Source organism: Dermacentor silvarum, chromosome 6, assembly GCF_013339745.2.
Source record: "Dermacentor silvarum isolate Dsil-2018 chromosome 6, BIME_Dsil_1.4, whole genome shotgun sequence".
Lineage (NCBI taxonomy): Eukaryota > Metazoa > Arthropoda > Arachnida > Ixodida > Ixodidae > Dermacentor > Dermacentor silvarum.
The window spans coordinates 130,422,586-130,446,168 of NC_051159.1; the positions used below are offsets into that span (position 1 = coordinate 130,422,586).

The window sequence follows — 23,583 nt, forward strand, 5'->3', positions numbered from 1 at the left end:
GGGTTATGATACCCATTAAAATTGGACAGGGAGCATAGCTTATTATGCTCTTGAATAAGCAGTGCCCATAGATGTAGCTTATTATATTGAAGCTTGGTTTTAATTTCTCCTAACTTGGAGCTTAGGCCTCGACAATTCCACTGTAGAATTCCATCCTGTGATAGCTGCTGCAGAGAATTAGCCATGATGCAGGCAATCCTGAATGAGCAACGTTAGTTGAGCAAGTTGACCTAAAACTGCTGTCCAAACAGCTTGGTTGACCTGTTGGGCCGGACGGGATCCAGGCGTAACAGTGGCATTCGCACTGGTTGATGCTGTACAAAGAGCTTGGTTGACCTGTTGTGCCGAATGGGATCCAGGCGTAACAGTGGCATTCGCACTGGTTGATGCGTTACGTGTTGGTCCTGTTTTCTGACGCCGCAGAATTACCAATTCCTTATGTTTGCGTATCGCTTAATCTCTCTGGCCAGTGCGTCTATCCGAGCGTCAATGTCATCATGGTCATCATCCGACTGATACAGAGGTTCCGGTAATTTCTGTTTCTTTGTCTGTGACTGCTTGCCACGTTTAAGAGCAGAAGAATACAGTTGTGTTTCTGGGGCTTCTGCTTCTTCAGCCATGAGCATCTCTGGCTCTTCTGCAAGAACCTCATAACGATTGTGAGTTGTTACTATACTCGTTTTTGGTATAGCGTTTCGTATCCGTGCTGTGGCCTTCTGTTTAGTCGGACAATTTGTGCTTGTCATATCGTGCTCATCAGATTTACATAAGCCACATCGATATCGTGGTTGGCCTTAGATCTGGTGTGAGCTTTTTTTGGGTCAATAGTACGCTGTGGGCAAAAAGCCTGCATGTGTCCACGTTGAAAGCAGCGGTAGCAGCGGTAGCAGAATATCGCCCGAGGGAGGTAGGGTTTAGGTCTCAATATACAACCGTAGTAGTAGAACCGTTCTGGAATACATTGGGGGCCCTGTACCGTCACTAAGCAAGTACGGATTTTGCCCATGAATCTAGCTGCGAGCACCCTGTGTGTCGTGGACGTCAATTCACGACATATTATCTCAGGGGTGTCTTCCGGGTCAATGCCATAGACAACACACCTCTGTATATTAGGGCCCGATGCAAAGTAGCACTGCACAGGTAGGTGCTGATCTCCTGACAGTGGGATAGATGTTAAAGTGCACATTTTCTGCACATCACTGAGAGATATGCCAAGTGCACAGTGATCGAGTTGGAAGATTTATATGCTGCGAAGCCTTTGTATCCAGTGGTTTCAAGAGATTGGTCGATGACCATTTGGACATATATTGTGGCTACTGAAGTTATGTCGTAGCATGAAAGGGGAGTTCTTTAACGTGCGCCGAATGCACGGTACACGGGGCTCTTCTGCATTTCGCCTCCATCGAATGTGAGCGTCGCGGCCTGGATTTTATCCCACGCGCCGTCTTTGTATCGAAACTCCCGCCTCTGAATGCGAAATTAGCGCGTACTGGGTGTTATCTCCGACCACAAACGCTGTAGAAGTGTCACGTTATATGAAGTTGTATTCGAATACAATTGCTCTTCAAGTTTCTAGTATAAACATATGCCATAATCGCGAAATATACAAAAAATTGTGAAACTGTTTTTGTTAATTACGTACTTGATGATTTCTACTGGTTCGCGAAAACTGTGTCCACCAAAGCGCATAAAGCATCTGTGCAAGCAGCTTTTGCGTAGCTATCATAGCCTTTTTATTAAAATGATTGATAGCTTAACTTTGAGGACTCTGTATATGTTCCGTATGTGGGTATAAGGGTGTATCCATAAGACGTCCTATTTGTTACAGGATATTTGGATCAATCCGGTAAATCTTTTGCATGTTTGTATTTGGATAGGTTACAAGTTACATGCGCAGTGGTTAATTTTTTGGAGGTGTCGACGCGCATGTCTAAACAAAAAGTTGCACGTGCGTCCTGCAAACGAGTCTGGATAAACGAAGAAATGAATGGTTATGTCTTAATTATGTTGTTATATTTTAATGCTTTAATGTTGAATTCAATTGAAGTTAGTGGTGACCCATAACACGCCGTAACGTTACCGTTGTGTTAGCGTTCTTAAGTATCCTTGCTACCAACCACGCCGGTAACACTTGTGAATTCCTAGCTCATTCGTCACGAAATTCCGCAATACCAGCTGGGGGCAAAACGAACAAAGTTATACAGGGTTTCGTAGTTCGGTGTGTATACAGTTAGGCGGCGTGTCTTCCAAATAATCGAAATTTACAAGCTCAAATGTGTTGTAAAGCCTCGTGTTGACATATTTTAAATGCAAGAATGCAAAAATGCCTAAAAAGTTCGACATCCCGGCCTTGCGAAAGTGGATGTCCCGCGAAGCTGTTGAAAACCACTACTATACAACTGCAATGCTTTTTGACTTTAGAGTAATGCTAGTAGTGCTATCTTAGAGTAATGGCTATAGGGGGAATGGGAGTCGTGGTAATTTTGATAGCATGCCGCCGCCCATATATAACGGTGTTGCAGCAACACTGAAATCAATTGATCGGCTGGTTATTTATATACGAAAGGCTAGGGACGTCGCACCACACGTCGAAAGCAGGCGTCGCCGCGGCAGCTTGCGCAACAGTAATCTTTACCGGGAAACGTATGCGGGGAGAGCTACGTGCTTCGCATTGCTATCACGAGCGCCTTATCATCAATTATGTGGTTCGGATGCTTGTTTTGAGCTTGTGATTTATTGAAACGTATGCTGTTATGTACGTTGTATGCGTGATTCCAAAGAACGTATGCACCGTTCGCTTCACTTTGCTGAGTGCTTGCAGCCTCCGGCCTGAGGTATGAGCCATTGCATTTTTTGCTTGATAGTGGTGGTGGTGGTGGTGGTGGTGGTGATGATGATGATGATGAACCTCTGTCATGGCCCGCACCCACTAAGGGGGATAAGCCAATTTTTGCTTGCTTACGGGAGTATGAGCCATTGATGATGATAGTTTTCTGTCGACGGGCGCGAAAAACACCCCGGGAGCCTAGCCACATACGGCTTCACTGTAATAATAATCACGAACTGATTAATTAATAATCACACACACAAAAAAGGTTTAACCTTGCACTCGGCCGCGCAACGCTTGAAACAGCGAAGCTGGGCGATCGTAGCCCAGCATTTTCCGGAAGTGCGTGTGAACTTTTCATCTTATTACTCATGATGACGATAATTTCTTTTCGCGCGTCTCGGACTTCCGGCCGTCACTGCGCGTTGCATAGCGCAGTTTGCAACACCGACACCGCGTTCCAATGCCGACACCGCGTTCCAATGCCGACACCGCGATCCAAGAGATGATGATAAGTGGTTCTTGAGGGAAAGGGAAAGGTTGGCGCTATCTTCTGCAGCCCTTGACCCGCTCCGTGATTGCGTCTCTCTCTCGCTCTCATAGCGCGCAAAACCTCTTCACCTCGCAGAGCACGAGCGTACGAACGCGCCAGCTGTGCACGAAGACGACGACGCTCGAACGCAATCATATGGTTCGCATAAATGTTTTCTTGTTTTAAAATATGAATTTTCTTTAGCATTCCCACTGCCGCCCGATTCTTGGCCTATCCCTTTAGTGGGTGCGAGCCATAACGGAGGTGCATCATCATCATCATCATCATGATCATCATCATCATCAAATGCACGCTCTGCAGACGTGACCTCCTTGGGGGGATCGACATGGGAAGGAACAAGTCGGACGAACCTTTTTCGGCGTGTTGTTCGTGATGGGGGCTTAAGTTTATCGCATTTATTTCTGAGACAGCTTGTAAATAGTTTTTTTTTGTACCTTCGAGATGTTCAGGATCCTTTCCTGCGCACAGTTTGCCAACTACGACTGGTCAGTGTTTTGCCCAACTTTGTCCTCTCTTCCAATAAAACGGAAGGTCGACTACAGGGTTAAAGAAGTTGTTGAGTCGTGCCGCTTTCTGGAGGCCCGTTTCTCGATTGAATATTTAAGCGCAGTGTCTCGTAAAAAATTGTATAATGATTTATGTGATATTGTTCTCCCAATTTCATTGTACCGGACTCCATTCTCTGGAGGAAGATGGCGCAAAGTGCTGAAACGTGAAGAAAGCATGCCTGTGCGTCCTGGGGTAAAAACTTTCTTCTTTAAATTGCATGCAGGCGTTTTGCCAGTTAAGACATGGCTTTCTGATAAGGGATTCTTCGTTCCGTGGGGTGACCACTGTTTCTTGTGCCGGAAACGTGAAACGATTGAGCACGTGTTCCTGGAATGCTGGGATGGCGTGTTCTTCTGGGATGTCCTACAAAGGACCTTAAAGAAGGATTTCCCTTTGAATGCACAGGGAATAAGGTACCTAATGGTTGATAACGAGGATTGTTTTCCATATGATATTACTATGTTAATGGCTCTGCATAGTATTTGGACGTCACGCATGGCTGTTCGCCATGCAGACGTTGATGCTCGCCCTGCAATAGAGTACTTTCGCGAGTCTCTCATTTCATTTCTCGAAATGGAAAAAGTGAAAAAGTGTGTACCCGATTGGGTGCCCCGTATGGAATGCTTGTTACACATGAAACAGTTCTAAAATTATGAATTTGTCACTACGTGGTTGACTGTGACACCAATGAAAAAAAAAAAAAAGCTGTATAGCCTAGTGGTTACGACGCTCGCTTTGGGACCGGGGGTACGCGGGCTCGAATCCCGCCTCGGCATGAAAGTTTAATTTCTTTTCTTTCTTGGTAGTGTCTTGCTACGCACCACAAATTACGGCTGGCTTAAACTGCTTCGCTGTTACAATACTGAAGGCTTCTTCAGGTTGCTGCTATGAAGATATAGGCTGTGTTCCAATACTCGCCGTAGACGGCAAAGTAGACGGCTAAGCGGACAGCGGCCATCTTAAGTATTGTTCCATTTCTCACGAGACGTCAAAGTAGACAGCTTCACGAAGGCAGCACCGAGCACCGAAATCAAATACGATGGCTGTGTTCCAATACTTTCCGTCATCGTAGACAGTCGACTTTGACGTCTACGAAGACAGCCAAGACAGCTTCGAGGACAATAATGGAACGCGCTTCGAGCCGTTTGGAAGACGCTTCTGCGACGTGACGCCACCTCGCGGCGACAAAAAGAAAGTTCAGAAAAGCACACATTAGTTCTGTATTTTAAGTATTTTCGCCTGCGAACCTATGAAAAACATGATGCGACTTACATTAAGGGTATTGAAAAGCGTGTCTACGTTTTTGTGTGCGCAGACAACCTTCCCGTCGAGTTTCTGAGCGCCCTGCTCAGTCGCCATCTTGTTTAGACAGGAAAGTAGCCTGTATCGTTCGTGACTTCGATGCTGTCTTCGCGATGCTGTCTACTTTGACATCTTCGTGAGAATTGGAACGAGACTTAAGATGGCCGCCGTCCACTTAGCTGTCTATTTAGCCGTTCTAAAGCGAGTGTTGGAACACACCCGATGCAGGCTACTTTCCTGTCCAAACAAGATGGCGGCTGAGCAGGACGCTTGGAAAGCCGACAGGAAGGTCATCTGCGCACAAGGAAACGTAGATACACTTTCCTATGCCCTTAATATAAGTCACATTGCGTTTTTCATAGGTTCGCAGGCGCAAATACTTAAAATACCGAAATGTGTGCTTTTTTAAACTTTTTCTTGTCGCCGCGAGGTGGCGTCACGTCGCAGAAGCGTCTTCCATACGTCTTCAGACGGTTCGAAACGCGTTCCGTTACATGGCGTCAAAGCTGTCTCGGCTGTCTCCTTAGCTGTCTACGTAGACTGTCTCCGATGTTGGCCAGAAATGGAACACACCCATAGTTGGGTTTCAACCGCACGGCATGCTTCGCTCTTTTACGTGCGAAGCATCTTACGTGCTCAGGCTTTCGGCGTCTCCTGTCATAGTCGTCATGGTAAAATAAGCGGCTATAGTGCTCGCGCTCGCCACGCGCTCGGCACGCGCTCGGCACGCGCTCGTGCCACTGCTCCCGCGTTTGTCGTCATCGTCGTCTGCTTCCAAAGCTGGCTGCGTTGCCGCTAATAATTCTAGCGTAGGTGGTGGTGGTTACAACATCTTTATTGAAAATCATGGCGGGGTCTCAGGGTGGCCCCTGTTGGGGGCGACTCCCTCGGCCCAAGTGATTTTCAGAATTTCACCTCTCTTCTGTCGTCGTAATGGGGAGGCCGCGTTTACGGGGGTATGAGCCATTGCTTAAGGTGGTATGAACCATTATTGTCTTACGTGACAGACAGATTTAATCTTGAAGCAATTTACTTTCAAAGAACCGCAAGCGGCAATGGCGGGCGAATGCTGCTAATCACCCCGCCGAGCAAACTCGAGACATCGAACGCAAGCGCCAGCAGCGACGAGCAGAGTCGTACAACGCAACGAAAAGAAAAGTTGCACGAAAGGGAAGGAAAAGTAGAAGGAAAGGAATGGACAAGTAGTATACGAAATGGAAGGAAAGTAGTAGGAAAGGGAAGGAAAAGTAGTAGGTCAGTACACACACGATAAGCTTCGCTTACTCCGATTTTCTCCACAGGAGAAGGGCTGGTGATTTTAACTAAGTGCATGGAAGCTCGGCCAACCTGTACCTTAACACCTTACATAAATAGCAGTTTGTTAATCGGAAAGCCTGTTTATAAGACAATAGAAACAGAGTATGTATAGGCTCCTTAGGCGAAACCAACCGAAAGTGCAAATGTCCGACAGGGTGCAAACATTTCTCCTCGCGAGAGAAAAGGAAGAGGACGAACAAGCAGAGCGCGCAACCACGAGCCACGCGCACGTTCACGTTCGCGTGCACGATTACTTGCCAGCATTTGATCGAACGCTATCGAACGCGCCGGGCGAAGTCTCTTCAAGGCTCCTGATTTCAACAGCAGTTCGACCTCTGGCATTATGACACCAGTGGTAAGCCAGCTTGCTTTCTCCGCAGAGGTTTCTCCTGCAGCCGTAGCCAGCAAGGCCGTGCAGCGCTGGTCTGTGTTGCGACAAGGTTTTTGCGGGTATAGTGCCACAGGCGGGCACTTAAGAGCGAGGCGTCGCCTGAAAGAGGAACAACAGGGGACGTTGTTTTAGACAATATGGGAGAGCTTATTGGAGCCGACATATGGCTTACAACACGCTCGCTAGCTGTTTTACATACGTAACTATTATGTCAGTGTGCTAGGCCTACTCGCGCCTTAGGGTTAGGGTTCGAGATGTCGCAGTCAGTGAAGTTCTTAAGGGCGTTGTTTTAGGCAATATGGGGGAGCTTATTGGAGCCGAAATATGGCTTACAACACGCACGCTAGCCGTTTTACATACGTAACTATTAAGTCTGTGTGCTAGGCCTACCCGCGCCTTAGGCTTAGGGTTCGAAATGTCGGTCAGTGAAGTTCTGAAGGGCGTTGTTTTAGGCAATATGGGGGAGCTTATTAGAGCCGAAATATGGCTTGCAACATTCTCGCTAGCTGCTTTACATACGTAACTATTAGGTCTGTGTTTAGAAGAGGCGTATAGATTTCGTTGGCTGCCGGACCTAGCCTTGCAAGTATTTGTTGCTCTGCCCAAGCGCATCTTTCACAGGGCATCCGCATCCGGTGGATAAACCTGTAGACACGCGGCACCTTATAAATCGGGCAAAGGCGGCCGCCGGTAGCGCACGTAGAAAATTGAGCGCAACGTCAATTCCATCTTTTCTTCACCGGCCCATGCGTCCACTTAACCTAACGCCCGTATAACGTAATGACAACGGCAAAGAGCGGTGTGCGGTGGATATAGTGTGGACTTCGTTGTCCATGTGGTAGTGTCCACTGGCGTAGTCGGGCGCATCAGTAAGCAGGAGGTGACAGGAACGCTGCATGTTCACGAAAACCACTTCAGCTGCAGAACAGTGGTTGTTATCCTTGACGATGGAGCATATAGGCCAAGAAAATTGAGGTGCGTTTAATGAGGTCGATTTAATTAGTCTAAGCAAGCAGACCGCAAGCAGGTTCTTTTGGCTTTGCCACAAGTCGATCGCCTTGCTGTTTGGATACAGCTACGGCACGCGCATCTGCGCAGACACCTTCATTCGCCAGGTGGCTGAAATGCCATGTGATACATATTGAGTGCATCACTAATTAATTTCATATTAGCTGGGTTTCGCTGTGGACTACGCTTCACGGCTTTAGTGAGATAAAACGTAGCATAGCGAGATCCGGCAGGCACGCAGGCGGCATCGGTTCACCGAGCAATGATCTTAACTTTCAGCGAAGGCGCCGACCCGGGGTCAACATCTACTATGCCCAGGAGAGAGCTCTGCGCCGGCAGAGACGTCGCATGCGGAGAGAGAGGACACAAGGTACCGCTTTGGTTGATTAGTCTGTTATTCCTACAAGCATTAAAGAAAAAAAAGGGGGGGGGGGATTGGGGATAGCTTCAAACCTCAAGTAACGTGCCTGATCATACCTGTCGAACCTTCTGGGCCGTGTTACCTTACATGATTATCGTTTGGGACAGCGTAGTGCCGGAACAACATTTCGGTGGCTAAGAAAAAAAGTCAGCCTAGCAGTGTTTTGAAGTAGATATAACCGGTTCAACTTTTCTTTGTGTTCTCTGCACGACAGCGCTGAGGGTTTGTTCGGCGCTGATGGACAGGGCTGAGAAGCAGAAGTCGAAAACAAAGAGCTTCTGTGACGAAGTTAAGGTAAGTGCAGCAGGCGTAGGTGAATTGATGATAGCAGTGTAGGGGGAAGCTGTGTTTCATTCAAGAAATAACGCCTCGTCATTTTAGCAATTGGGGCACGGCATGAGCGATTGGTAATCTAAAACGTTTCTCCGCTCGAGACGTCACCTCGACAGTACCCCTAGACTCGATGACGATGAAGATAATAGTTATCGTCAGTGGCCCGTCAGGAATGCAGGAAAGGCTTCTCCCCCAAAAAAGCGTAATACGCGTGCTCTTCGTTCCTCCGCACTTCAGGAAATAGTTCTTACACAGATGCTACCGGGACGGAGCGAAGCTGCTCCCGTTTCTCAGCAGCAATGAGCACGCCGTGGTAACGCGCATACAGGCAAAATCGCCATTTCCTTTATAGCCATGGCTAGCACTTATTGTGAACAAAAAGTTCTGAGAAGTGTTACCAAAAGGAACCGCCTGAGCAAGTTGTAGGCGGGGACATGGATACAAAGGATCAAGACTAGGAGCATGTGGTTCACTGGCACATCTATGCATGGTGTGAGGTGCACTTGCCGCGGCATTCGTGACCTGTCACTGGCCATAGTGATTACGTCATCATTTATGACGGGTAAGTGCTTCCTTAATCGAAGTGGTCGCTGCACTCAACACCCATCGGCAGATCTGGCGCTACGTACGTATGTAGCCAAGCAATCTCAGCATCTGCGGAACGGTTGCAGAGCGGAAAAACTTCCTTCTCTCTAAACTACGCTTCGCAGGGGCCATCGCGAGGAGTATTATTGAAGCGCAGTTCTTGACGAGGAGCTCGTTGTGGTGCACTGGTTATAGTTGATGGGGTATTTAGACTCGAGACGTGTTTTTTTTTTTTTTAATGCGAGAGTTGGTTCATTCTCTCAAAAACGAGACGCTTTAGCGTTTTCTCCAGGATAAAAGCCAAATACAGAAGTGTAAGCGCGCCGTTGTTTCGTGGTAGATGGAATGTCAAACGAAACGAACGCCCTTGGTCCAGGTGTCCTGACGTAGTTCAACTTCTTGAACGTGTGAACTCGAGACTGAGAGGTAACCACTGGCAATATTTAAACGCTACCAGTGTATTTCGAGCAGGGAACTATATATAAAGCTCATATACTCTATTCAATATCCCATGAACACATACAATCGTATGGTATTATTCGATAACAAAGTTTGTGGCTTACGGTATTTAATAGGGAAGCCTCGCGAAAATAGACATCATGTCATGGAATTAGAACCATCGTTTTAAATGGCCACAGTTCTCGTTAATAATTGCGCACAATTTATTTACGTGCGCATCAAGGGGTACGATTGTACTACAAATGTGAATGGTGACTTCATTCGGGACTAACACACCCTATGGAACTCTTCTAAGTTGCACTAGTTTCGAGTTCTCTTTCGGGCATCAGTCTGTTTTTGGGTACGCTAGGAGGATCGTGTAGTGTGATGTTCTGCACATAATGTCGCCTGTCTTTTAAGCAAACTCGTACGCTGCGGGAGAACAAGTACTGGGTAACAATTGCGCTTACGAGATGCCTCACCGCGGTTCTCAATGCTTTTCTAAGGCCGACGCAGATCGCCTGCGTGAGGTGTGCCAGACGCTGATGGGACTGGTGGATCGCAACGACGAAACGTGGAAGGAATTCTTCGACAGGGCTGAGGTGAGTGAATGTGAAACAGCAATACTAAAATATATTAGATGTCGTATCCTCACTGTCCGCAGGCGTGTCGGCTTGCTTCGTTTCAGAATAGTAGCGGGCCTCTTCGATTATCCGTCCCTGACAGTCCCGGACTGCCGCAAGATGGAGCTTTTAGCTAATGAACGTTGCGTATGCAGCCTCATGGGCAGCCCTGAACAGTCCGGAACGACATATCGAAGAGGCCTAGTGTGATCTATTGAACGTGTACACTGACTTGTACGTTTTCAACGTTTTATCCCGAAAAGGACGATAAAAGTGAAGAAGTGAATCATGCGGAAATAAAGTACAACAAAGTAGAGTTGGTATCACTGTAGTGTTGTACCTTAGAGATCGGTGATTCAAGTGCACGGAGTATAAGATAAGACAGGAGCGCCGACTCCACTCGTCTGGAAGGGACACATTCTGAAACGCCGGTTCCTGCTTCACAGCGTGTTCGCCAGATGGCGCTACGAATGATGAAAAACTCTGCAGCCCAACAGGCGGGCCCAACAAACAGAAGGAGCAAAGGCGCGGGTGAGCTAAGCCTAAAAACCATAACAATTAAGCTCGGGACTCTCTCGCGGCGCCTGCTTGCCTATCCGTTTTGTCGCCTGCTCCGCGAACGCCCTGGCGCCTGTAGCGCGCATAGCTCTTGGGGTTCACGGAGTGACGTTAGCAGGAGAAACAAGTCATGTATCACTTTATTTTATACAATCCAAATGCAGGACATTTGTCAGGTGGCCTACATGGAACTTTACAAGGCACATGAGCAGAAAATAAACAAAGTACGGAAACTAAGACGTAAAGAAAAACTATAGCAAATGGTAAGGCGATACAACGGCAGTTCGGGTGGTCTCAAGCAATGACAGACGACAGCGAAAAGAAGCTTTTATGCAAAAGCTGACGTTTATCACTCTTTCTGAGCACGCATCAAGTGCTAAGATGCTTCGCTTGCTTCTTTGTTTCTCGCGGTGCTTTTCGTGTCGCCCGGTTCTCTTGCGAGCAGAATCGCCACATTCTCATTAAACATAATTGGGAATTCCTGCCAGTGTTTCTTGCTTATTCTTTCACAAGAGAAGCTCTGATTATGTTTCTGCATAACTGGGGGAATCATCTCGAAGGCAAGGCTGATAATTTACAGGGTAGCCAGCCGGTATTTACACTGGCTAACCTCCTTGTCTTTCTTTCCCTTTCTCTCTCTACATTACGGCACGCCTCTGGACAAGAAAAGGCACCTGCACTGTGTGTAGTTGTAGACAAATTTAAATTGAGCTCCTTCCGTCCTTCCGCATTGGCGTCTTCTGGTTCCTCCTGGCATTCAGCATCATTGCTGAATGCAATTCGATGCAATTCGCCAGGCTTCTCTAAACAAATTGAAGGAACGGCTCCGCTTCGAAGTCGAGGCACTTTCTTTACATCTAGTAGGACATTGCCTTTGTCTTTGCTGATCAGTAACTATCAAAAATAAGCTGCTTCTCGAAGTGTCGCGCACATATTGTGTCCATTGCTTTAAACGCTCGCTTACTTTCAGGAATTTTTGATGCCACTGGTGCAGTAGTTGATCAGATGGCGCCGCGAAGAGCGAAAACTTCTCGCGTCCTTTGCCATACCCAGATTTACAGCCGGGAACAAAACATTGTCCTGTTGCTCAGTCTCTTCACGCACAAGTATCAAGATACCTTGTTCCGTCGGGCATGAATAAACATACTGCAGACATGATAAACAAAGCGAGGAAGACGAAAATTTCGCACCTTCGCTTCAGCGCAGACGTTGAAGAGTGAAAAACAAGTACTTTTTTGTGTATTTTTGTACGGCATCATTTATCGTCTGTTTCCTCTAAAGGCATGTAAAAATGTTTCGCCTACGTGCATAAAAGTGCTACCGCGTGTTTATTTGCGTTTTTATTATTTGTGCGCATATGTTTTTTTGTTTGATTGCTGTCACATTGAGGCGGACGAGGGCCCACGTTTCTAGCAGACAAGCTTTACGCGTGCCGCCCTGCTGGTTCCGCGCGGCCGTCGCCTGCCGTCGCCACCGGCTTCCGCCACTCAGCGCATGCGCACATGAAAGCAAGCTGTAGAGTGTTTTCCACGCGCCTCGACAGATGGCGCTACGCGATGACTAATTTAGCGTTACACGGTTTGTACCGAGCGAATGCGTTGGGCGGCGGAGGAGTCTGCGCTCCTGTTTATCTTACTCCGTGTTCAAGTGTTACAAGAATCGCGATGTTTGCCTAATCAGAGGAAAAATAGAAGAAATTAATGATGGAAGATTGCTTTCTTGATTGACTGATTCATTTATTGAATTAATAAAAATAAATGAAGTGACGTATGAACTAACAGAAGGAAATCTATGGTGGAACTTCAGCCTGGTAATGGTAGTGCAATATTTTGTACTTATGACGCTTTTGTTTGTATGCCTTAATATGCCATAGATATGATTATGCGTGATATAATTGCTCGCAGTAGATTTCTCCATTTATATTTCTCATCCGGGCAACATTAAAAATTGTAAATAACCTTGCATTTGGGGGCACTTGTTTCTTTTTCGATTGTATTGCTCCTTGCTGTTGCCCACTGTATTCCGGGCAGTGCGAACTTGTGCAAGAGTGCCGCGTTTCCCAATACTGCTATATACATCTGTACTATGCATCTCAGAATACGTAAAAAAAAAGGCATCGTTATTGTACGTCAGGAAAGTCGCAGAAAGTCTGGACGTGAACAACCAGCGCCGCTATTACTCCCTTCGAATGGTCACTCTAATGCTGCTCATCGGAGTAGCTGGACATGTAGTCACACTCGGTCCAAATAAATCTCCCACATAACACCGCAGTCGAATACTGCTCGGCGTTCTTGACCATTTAGAGTACTGGAAACTGATGTTGGAACTTTCCGCAAGTGTTAGGCCACATCACCACCACAGAACACAAGCTGTAAAGGCTTAAGAATTGACGACGTCAAACCGCACGAACGATACATCGGGGAGGCAACGAGCACTCTCTTTCAGTTAAACGCGCTGACACCCTTGACACACGGGCGAACTAAAAGTCCTTTGAAGTAAATCCCCTTTCCGTTATGCTGAAGGACCCGTTTACCAAAGAGAGTTTAGCTGCTGGTATACGGCGTAGTCTGTTTTTCTATTTTTTTAAGCAACACAGCAACACATGGCGCTGCTTTTTAAAGCTGAAACTGACAAAATATCTAAAATATAGTATATCTGCTCAATACAAAGTTAGAAAAACAAGAACAAAAAACGGGTGAGCTAGTTTTATTATTGTCACAGTACTCGACAGTTTTAAGCTGAGCGATCGCCTTAAGCCTCCGCTACGCTTACATTTCACATTTCTGAAAGTGCGTCCCTCAGAAACCGACGGCGCGCAATCAGCTTGGCGGCAGAGGCTCACTTGCTCGGTAGCGGAGCGAGCACAAGGTTTTGCCCAGCTGGTTCTGTCTACCGGTGCCGGAATGAGCGTCGGGCCAGAATTACCGTACATTACCGTTGTTAGCGTGAACTGTGAAATTAGCATCCTTTTAAGCATGCTAATTTGACAGTTCACAGAATTCACAGAATTCACAGTTCACAGAGCAACAATTTCACAGAATAACGGCAAAAATTGGTCTTTGCCTCAGAGCCTGACACCCAAAAAGGGTGTAAAGGTGCGAGCTATAGACAGATTTTCGCCGTTATTCACTTTTAAGGGTGCAAATAATTTTACAGCGTACGCTCGTCTAAACGGACAATAAACGTCGAACTAGAAATTTTACTATGCTTACAAAACCGTGACAAAACTAGAAGCATGTGACTCATGCTGCCCCATGTAAGACGCATGTGGACCAAGCTGTATAGAGTGACAAAGCTGCCAAAGACCAATATGACGCGACAATGGCGATAACAATTGCGGCAACGACTACGACGCTTTGGAGTATCGCTCCAGTCGAAGTTTACTGCCAGACAAATTATCAATAAGGCGCCTTTGTCGTTTTTGAAGTTTTCAGTTGTTAGAGAGCTGCGAACGAGGTTACCCTTTAAGCCCATAAGAGTTCAGCCATTTTATGTAAGGGTCCCTTTCCGCAAGGAACCCCAACCATAAAAGGAGATGCTCATTTGCCGTGTGTCACACCGCATCAACGCCTATCTGGTAGATGTCCCTTAGTCCGAAGGCATTTCGAGTGCGCGTGTGTCAGAGGTGCGAGACGTCATCAGATCAGATCGAGAGAGCGGGGCAAGGGAAACGATGCGGGCTCCAATCGCGACCTAAGGCGGCTAAAGGGGGACAAAGCGAGAAAAAAAAAAAAAAAACCATCGACGACAAAGCGTGCACCACCGAGGTGTATCTACGCTGCGCGACAAAGCGTGGATAAACAGCTCCTTGACGGCATTCGTGAAAGAGGAGCCGTTTGCGCTGAAGTCGATTCTTGCGCGGAGTGACTCGCGTGTGGTGTAGAACAGATCCGAGGTAACTCTCCTCGGCAGAGATGAGGTAAAGTCTAGCAGACTTGAATCAAGCTTACGTCGCATGATAGCGAGAATACCTTACGATTCCCTTCTAATTATTTTTTTTTCGTTTTTTTTTAAATTTTGCATATTGCTACAACGTAGAAAATCGTACATGAGTTAAAATACATCGATGGCCCTTTATATAGATTACGGACATTGCTTTTGTTTCGTTTCCCTTTGTTTTTTTGTTTGTTCGTTCGTTTTCTTTTCCTTTTTATACATTGCGTGTTTGAAGACACGAATATGTTTCTCATCCAGAATGTGGCTTCCCGAGGCACTTTGGTATTCTAAGGCTGCAGTGGCTACAAGAGCATTCATATAGTGCTGAAGTGGTAAAAGTGGCTATACAGCAGTACGAGAAACACAGTGAAATTATAAACAGATTCAGGACAATATTTGGTTCCCCCTGGGTCGACGACTTCCAAATTTTTTTGTTAGATTAACGGATGGGTTTACGACGCTGTAGCTTTTGCCTTTGACTCAAGGGGAAGAAGGTTTGTTCACTCCAAAAGTGTTTCTGGCCGAACAAAGCGAACACAACCGTCTCCGGATAAAACGCAGAACGTTTAACACAACACCGTGCTTCTTACAACACTGTAGGTAAACTGCAAGAAAACTGATAAGGAAAAAAAAAACCTTGAGGTTTTATCAGCCCATGACGTCCCTCTGTATACCTCTGTACCGCAATCACACCCGTTTCGTTATGCGATCCTGTTACGAGCGTTCTTTAGTTTAGCATTACGGTGTTATCTCTAGACGCTAATTTAGACTCTAGTCTTATCGCGGTGTATCCATGACTCACCTGTGTAGCCACAGTTGTGCTGCGTTTCGTCAGAGCTCTAAGTGTACATTCAATGTCCTTTCTTTGACTACGTTTCCTTGATGGCCATTATTATCTGAAATTATTATATCACTCACGCAACCCAAAATAGCCCCATTCAGTCACAAATTATGATAAACTGTCGATAAGTTCGTGAGAAAACGTACGTTTGTTACAAGGCGCTGCAGACTCCACTGAAAGAAAATCAAGGTGGTAGGATGATTTGACCGTTTTTGTAGCTAGTGCTCGCAATTACGAGTAATTGAATATCGATTTATTGTACAGTCAGTTGGGGTTCTTTTCATAATAATTATTGGTTCAATGGCTCGGAGCACATGCAGAAGTCGATGATTGGCTGTAAGCTTTGCAAGGGGATGAAAAAAAAAGGTCTGCTATTTATTTACGGAACGCGCCGCTCAAACATGCCGTCAAACATGGTATAGCACTTTCAGAACGTTCATGCTCCTAAGCTCAACATGCGTGCTTGGCAGGACTGACAGGGTCATATGACTGAAGGAGATAGGCTGCCTACCTGTGGCAAAAAAAAAAAAGCCTGCTCAGAAAATTCGGAGAAGGAAGGCGTAAAATATTGCTTGTGCGTCCCTCAAGCTGAAGGGCGATCTAACATTGCAGTTTATTCGCGTTGCCTTGCATGGTCTTGCAGGAAACTGAAGCCAAGATGGACCGTATGTGCGCCTCTCTTGTGGACATCGCGGAGACCAACGAGAGCATGGTGGTGCAATTTGTGCAAGACGTGCAGGTGGGGTTGACCATTTCGCTTTCCGTGTTTTGGAGACTTCGTGACAGTTGAATTTAGCCTTCACGGTTTAACGTCTTGGGTGCTATTCAAACCGCATTTTGTGACGGATAGCCTTTACTGTGACGTCAAAATCGCACACGGAAGAATTACGTCGTTAGCGTCGACGTGATGTGTACGCGTGATGTTTTGCAGTCAACAAGACATTCGCGGTTAGGCAGGGCTACTGTATGTCCCTTGGCGTCGTTCTCACTGGTGCTTTCCTATTCCAGAACATTATTCCGCCATCTTGCCGGCTCTGATTGGCTCAGAGAGATGTCAGCGTCTCCTCTGATAGGCTCAGACGTAAAAGCGTGGTGCAATTAGACAATGGCGAACTGTCCGGAACAACGCTCCCGGACTGCCAGAGTTGGTGTACATACGACCACACATATACAGGCTCCGTCTGCAATTGTTTCTTGTTGCGTATTCAGCTAGTAAATATTTTCACAGCATTCTGGTAGCGTGCTGATGGATGTGCAAAAATGAATCAAGCTACATTACAGATAAGACTTCAATAGCGTTATTCCGGCATTTTTTTTTAGAAATTATCATAGGAGCACGCTTATTGCCACGGCAAAGCTTAGCGGTGTTATTAATTGTCCAGTAGCGCTCGAAAACGAGAATGTGCAATTTGTTTGTTTTAGATGAGTGGGTGGGTATTTACGTAGTCGGTGCTGAGCGCAACAAGTGATCAGGATGGCTAAGGAGACAAGGAATAGACACGTCTTCAGTACTTATAAAATGGATAGTTTCGTGCTTATAACTATATACGGGTAGCCTGTCGATCGGCTGCTTTTACTCACTTCTGTTATATGCACGAAGCTATAGACGACCTACAGAAATATATTAAAAGCGGGATGAGGCTGAGGAATATAACATTGTAGAAATTGTCTTCTACCACAACCCTTACAGGCCGCCTATAAGACTGATAAAAGTGTGTTGAAGCGGATTGTCCGCAAGTGTTATTTAAGAATATTTCACCACGTTGCTTAATGCTTAAACTACATGCAGGGCCGACGCTTTTGGGAAAGTGAAGTGGTCTGACACATCGTACACGTAAAGCACACTGTGATGCAAGAAACTTTTATTTCAATGACGATTCGACACAGGGTCTCGCACAGCAGATCACCAAACGAATTGTTACAAGATGTGGCTCTTGGTTTGCCCAGATGTCCGACGAAGGCGCAGCTGTTCTGAAAATGAAAGCACGCATCTGTAGATAGAAAAAAAGAAATTGGAAGAAAATGTATTGCAGACCGTGAATAAGGTCGGTTAGTGCTGAATTTAAATAGCCGAGCTACTTGGTAGCCTAGTCAAGAGCTGTTCGTTTGGAGTCGTCAGCTTGTGGTACCTTTTCGTTACTCTTCTTTCTGGTCGAGCAAAGCCCCTGTATGCAATGTAGAGATGTCAGGACTTCAGGTATTCTAGGATTTTAGGCCTTCTGAGATTTTACTGGTGAACTTGTAACCATTCATAACTTCTAGAGCTTAAACCTGCTATAACTTTCTAGGATCCATCTAAGGACTCGAGTCAAGGTTCTGCGATATAAACGGGTAAAAATGCTACGAGAACACATAAAATTAGAGACAAAGAAAACGAAGTTTATAACAGATTAACATTGTTATTCATATGCAGTGATTTCCTGCTGCATGGTGATTTTTGTAAGGACTTCTTAAGCGGTTCTCATCTTTTTTTCTAAACGCTACACGCAGTAGTTTCTTTCTGGGGTTTTTGGTTTCTCGGTTCGCTGGCGTGCACAATTTTTTTTTGCACCCGTAACGGTGAGGGTGTAGCACCCCTGATGGTGTTTGGCTTGTCCAAAGACAACACCCTGACTCTTCTTTAAGGAGAGTTTTCCTGCGTGTGCAAAGTCTCTTTGGCATGCTCCTTCGGGATTGTTTCCTTTTGCATCATATGCATCATCATCCTTTCTCCTCACTCACGCTCGGTTTTTGCTGCATGCTTCGCGTGCTAACTTTTTCATTCATCAGACTTCGTTCATTCGTCATTCGCCGTGACTGGCGTTTAATACAATTGAACATCATGTGAACGAGTTCAGAGGTTCTTGCGGGTAAGCACCACGCTATGTTTAGTCACAGCATTCTGTTCACTTAGGCTGACTGGTACGTGGCTTATTGTGAAAATCGGTGAGGAGATGAGACACTGAAGGCAAGAAACACGCAACAACGCGCTAAACTAACAACCATAGCTTTAGCATTGCAATCGCAGCAGTGCATCGCTACCATATCTCTTTTATTTCTGATTGCGCATGCGCTTCGTTGGGAGTGCGGAAAAGCAATAAAGGCAATAGTTACGTGTTCCTCGCTTTTTTGTGTCTGTTTGCGCTGTTTTTGCGCTGTTTTTCGCTATAAACACTGTTTGTTCGTTTTGTGTAGACATTTAGGGAATGCCTCTTTCGGACTCCTTGGTGGCGTGCATCGTCGTATAGATTCTTGGGAGGAGGTGAAACATGGACGAGCAAGCTTCTGACCACGGTGGTGCTTATCACCTATATGAGCATGTGCAGTTTGTATGGTTGATTCTACGAGCTGTCTATTATGTACCCTCTACCGGATAGTTAGTACTGGAATGTCTTTCTTTGCCTGATGGGTCTTGGGGGAATGGTTATGAACTGTCTCCCTACCTAGATGTGCTAACTAGGTGACGCTCCGGATGTTGGTCCTACGTGCTTACCTGGTGTCGGGCTCTGAGAAGATCATGGACGTTGGAGCACTGTGCCCATTCCTGGGATACTTTTAGCTTGTCCGTATGTGTATTACAGTTTACGGAATACGTGAGCGGCATCGCTGGCGGCGCCATCTTGTGAGGCGCACAAACAGTGCAAAGGACTGCTATTGCAATGCGCTGCTTATGTCTGCGCAAAGTAGTCGGCAACAGCGTTGTGGTTGAATGAAGTGCCACATGGTGCCACATGGTGCCGCTGCCAGCGCTGCTGCTACTGGTCGCGTCACCGATGTTTCGGTATCACGAAAACGGCAGTACTATGCGGACGAGTTAAAATCTCTAAAGCTCCCTGCGCTTCAACTTCACAACCGCGCCTAGAGCGTAAATGAGTAGTAGCTGAAAGCGTGCATAGCAGTTCGTAAGAGCTGTCGCTGTGTGAATTTGTGTGCGCTGCAGCAGAACTCGCAACTTTTATTGCTATATAGCAATGTCGAGTACATCTATACAACGAACGCCTCTACAACGAAATAACCTGTATAACGAATTATTTTAGAGGTCCCCAAGCCCTTCGTTATAACGGCGTTCGACTATATGGTCTTCCGAGGAGCATTGACGCCTTCGGGCCTCTGCCATTGTCATGCTGTCCCGCCCGACGGTGCATTCGCGGCTCGCGTGCGCAGATTTTCCAGAGACGCGGAGTGAGTTTGGCTGCAAAAACGACAAAGTGGACGCACAGTCAACTCAACGCTCAATCGCCTCGGTGGCGACGCGAGGGCACTGCCCTGTCTTCTGCTGCTGGCATGAGCGTTGCGCGCTCGCACACTATAAGCACATAGCGTTCCTGCTTAGTTGCTGTGTGTGTACGTTGTCTGAGCGGAACGTGCAGTAAATGCCAAGCTAACGTTATCTAATGCTTCACTGCGCGCTTACTAACGCCGACGGTTTCTGCTCGGTCTCCGTCTCGTGCACCGTCGAGTCGAAGTGCTAAGCCTGCGACGCCACTGGCGGCGCTCATCACACTAGCGTTGTGAGGCGCCTGGTAGCTGCCACGGCACTGTTCTTCTGCCCAGCAAGAGTTGCCTATTCAGTTCTGCGTCGTGCCTAGGTTTCGCATCTGCGCAATTTAGAACACCGTCCTAGGAGTCCAAGAGCAACGTTAAACCTTGCTATTGATGTCAATGCTTCGCCCTCCGGGTGCAACTGCCAAAGTTTTTATTTTTCGTCTTTTGCAGTCGCGTCCTTCCCGTCGTGGAGCACCGGAAGTGCCGGAGAATCCGCCGCGCGATTCGCCCACGCCTCCATGAAGCGGTCCCTTATCCGTTGAGAGGTACAGTTCGGCATTATTGAAATGGTGGCGCCAGTTGTGGCAGAACGCGCATACAGACAAGCTGCTTATTTGATGGCACAAGAGGGCGCTGCGACACGGGGCGTAGCTTAGAGTAACGTTGGCTTAGAGTGTCGCTCTTTCAAACATAGCGCCCCGTTTAGAGTGCAACCTTATCCTGCAGTATTATGCAATCAGTTTTAACGCTGCTATCCGGGTACCTTTTCTTGCAATGTTTGTCCCTAAGTGCTCCTGACAGCAAAACGCCGCACAAGTACAGCGTTATAGAGAAACGCCAAAAAAGAATAACGACGATTGTTGTTGTCGGATAATTCTACAAACTTAAGTGCGCAGAATATGTAATGACGTTAGGAGAGCTTGCATGCAGGAGCCTTAAAAGAGAGCTCCCACCAACAACACTTGTTACGCCGAGTATCTCCCAGCGGTGCGCAACGAGGTAGACTATACGTATCCACCCTGTATATAATACTGCGAGCCCATTTTACTCTTTACTCCTTTCCTTTCTCGCACGTATACACAGCTGTACACAAGGAGCACCGCGACTATATACGCTGCTTCGTTGTCTTGCGACCCACGTTCCTCGCGAGGGGGAAATCCTTGCGGGCGCGTTCGTCTTGATTTGTCCCCCACCGAGCGTCGCTGCAAGCGCAGGCCCTTGGTCACTGTCCATTAGCGGAGCGCCACAGGCGGCCTCTACCGGGCTGGTTGCGCGTCAGGACGTAAAGTCACTCAATCTAGCCGAGGGAAAAGGGGCGCCGCTGCTGCGCTGTGTGCGTGCGTTTGCGAACGATGAACGGGAACGTGCGTCTCCCTTTATGCGTTCCCGCGCCGACTCCCGAGGGTGGAATAACGTTCGCTTTCAGCCCTGGCACTATACCACGCAGGTTGCGTGCTGGGCTCGCGTGGTGCAGGTTCTCCTCTTGCTTGTGTGTGTGCGCCCGTCGCGACACCTAATGGAAAGTTGCCCGCCATAATTCAGCCTGCAATGAACTCTTAGCTGCTGATGGATTGTGTGCTTGCCGTGCGTGTCACGCTTTTTTTAGGGTAAAACGAGTCCCGTTATCTCGGACCGACAACTGTCGACCTTTTTATATGTCATGCTTTTTTTTTGTTCTCGTAGGTAATGTTGTTTAGGACTGCGGAGGTTAATGCATCAGCTTCTGGCCGCATAGAACTACAGTTAGAACTTCAGTAATACGTTCTTGGTTAATATGTTGCCAGCTAATACGGTTTCCCTGTTATTACGTCATTTAAGCCCTATTGCACCTTTGACGCTACGGAATACCGAGAATATTTGAGAAATAGCGCTCTGTTGGCCATCATTGTCGTTGTATTCTTGTAGGTTGACGAAAATTTAATATAGATCGAGGGGTCCCATTGACACTGGAAGCACACCGGCATGAAAAGTCGAGCCGCTTGCCACCGCCAAAACGCTCTTTAATTGGCAGTCGGACAGCGCAATCTGCAGTTGGCAGTTTTGTAGTGACAATTATTGTTCACGTGTACACGTGAAGACAAAGTAAGAGCACTTTCCTAATGTCATGCGATGAAACAACGTCGTACAAGATGTTCTCCAAACGGTAGGCGCCTGTAGAAATTTCGTGCCATAAGCAGTGCATATCGCCATTTACAAAGGGTACCTGTAACTCGCATATTCGGTAGGGTACCTGTAACTCAAATATTCTCGGAATACCGAGAATATTTGAGAAATACGCTCTGTTGGCCATCAATGTCGTTGTATTCTTGTAGGTTGACGAAAATTTAATATAGATCGAGGGGTCCCATTGACACTGGAAGCACACCGGCATGAAAAGTCGAGCCTGCTTGCCACCGCCAAAACGCTCTTTAATTGGCAGTCGGACAGGGCAATCTGTAGTTGACAGTTTTGTAGTGACATTTATTGTTCACGTGTTCACGTGATGACAAAGTAAGAGCACTTTCCTATGTCATGCGATGAAACAACATCGTACAAGATGTTCTCCAAACGGTAGGCGCCTGTAGAAACTTCGTGCCATAAGCTGTGCATATCGCCATTTACAAAGGGTACCTGTAACTCACATATGCGAAACTCTTAAGAGCGCGCTATTGTTGCGCTTACATGCACCCCACATTTGGCTTTGTGGTTGACAGCTGTTGCGTTGCGTCAATGTTACGTAATATTTCTGTCTACTTGCTTATCTCCTTTCGTTGATTAAATAGCATACTAGAATTTTCAAAGTTCCGCCGTAAATGTTACGCTCTCCATGAAACCGCGCGATCTAGTACGATGACTTGCAAACTAATGCATGAAGAATAACGCCAGTAAATGCACGTAATGAATTAGCTGTTCTGATCAGTGGAAGATGCATGAAAATTTTCGTCACATGTAAATAAATCCTGATCTACTGACGCTATAACGAGCTACTTTCTTTTTGCAATGCGTTATGAATTCACATTATGTATTGTGCTAACATCGCTGGTTACAATGCCGTGACGAGTTGAACTGCGCGTGTAACTGATAATGTATAAGCTTGGCCAGCGGTCATCTCGCACCCCCAGCCAAGCCGACAGTTCTTAAAGGCTTGAATTAGTACTCCGACGTCAGCAACTATGACTGTGCCCGGATGTAGTGATGTAGTGACATGCTCGTCGACCGAGCGAATCGTGCATTGAAGGAAGCAACTCGAAACTTTGTATCATTTATTTACCCTCATAGCCGTGCTGCATTAATTACAGAGGGAAGTGGTTCTGAAATCGCATCGTGAACACACAAACAGAATACACCAAGTTTCGTTATTCACAAGGTATTACTCTTAATGATCCTTGTCATTTACTAGTTTCGCACGGAGACTCGCTAAGGTTGGAAGGGGGAAGGTCAGATTCCATAGAATATGTTTATTGAGATCTATACATATATGCAGTGCCTAAAGTTACACTTGTCCACTGAATAATTGAGATGGTACGAGTGATTGCAATTTATCATTTAGGAAGTCGCCCCACCTCATTAACAATAAATGTTTTCTCTCTCATTTAGGTGCCAGCCGGGACATCTGGAGTGCTCAGTCGCCGGACATGCATGCAATAAAGTTTTGTTTTCTTTCCAAAGCGTCGACC

The 23,583-nt window shown here is 46.6% G+C and overlaps 1 protein-coding gene across 1 annotated transcript; it reads left to right on the top strand.

The window, feature by feature from the left end:
- Window positions 1–6,728: 6,728 nt before the first annotated feature.
- On the top strand, window positions 6,729–23,571 carry LOC119456002 (uncharacterized). Its single transcript, XM_037717585.2, has 7 exons — window positions 6,729–6,903; window positions 8,227–8,317; window positions 8,583–8,662; window positions 10,231–10,326; window positions 16,326–16,421; window positions 20,378–20,472; window positions 23,504–23,571. Exons 1-6 carry the CDS (start codon window positions 6,892–6,894, stop codon window positions 20,447–20,449), a joined length of 447 nt encoding a protein of 148 aa, XP_037573513.1. The 5' UTR covers window positions 6,729–6,891; the 3' UTR covers window positions 20,450–20,472; window positions 23,504–23,571.
- Window positions 23,572–23,583: the final 12 nt, after the last annotated feature.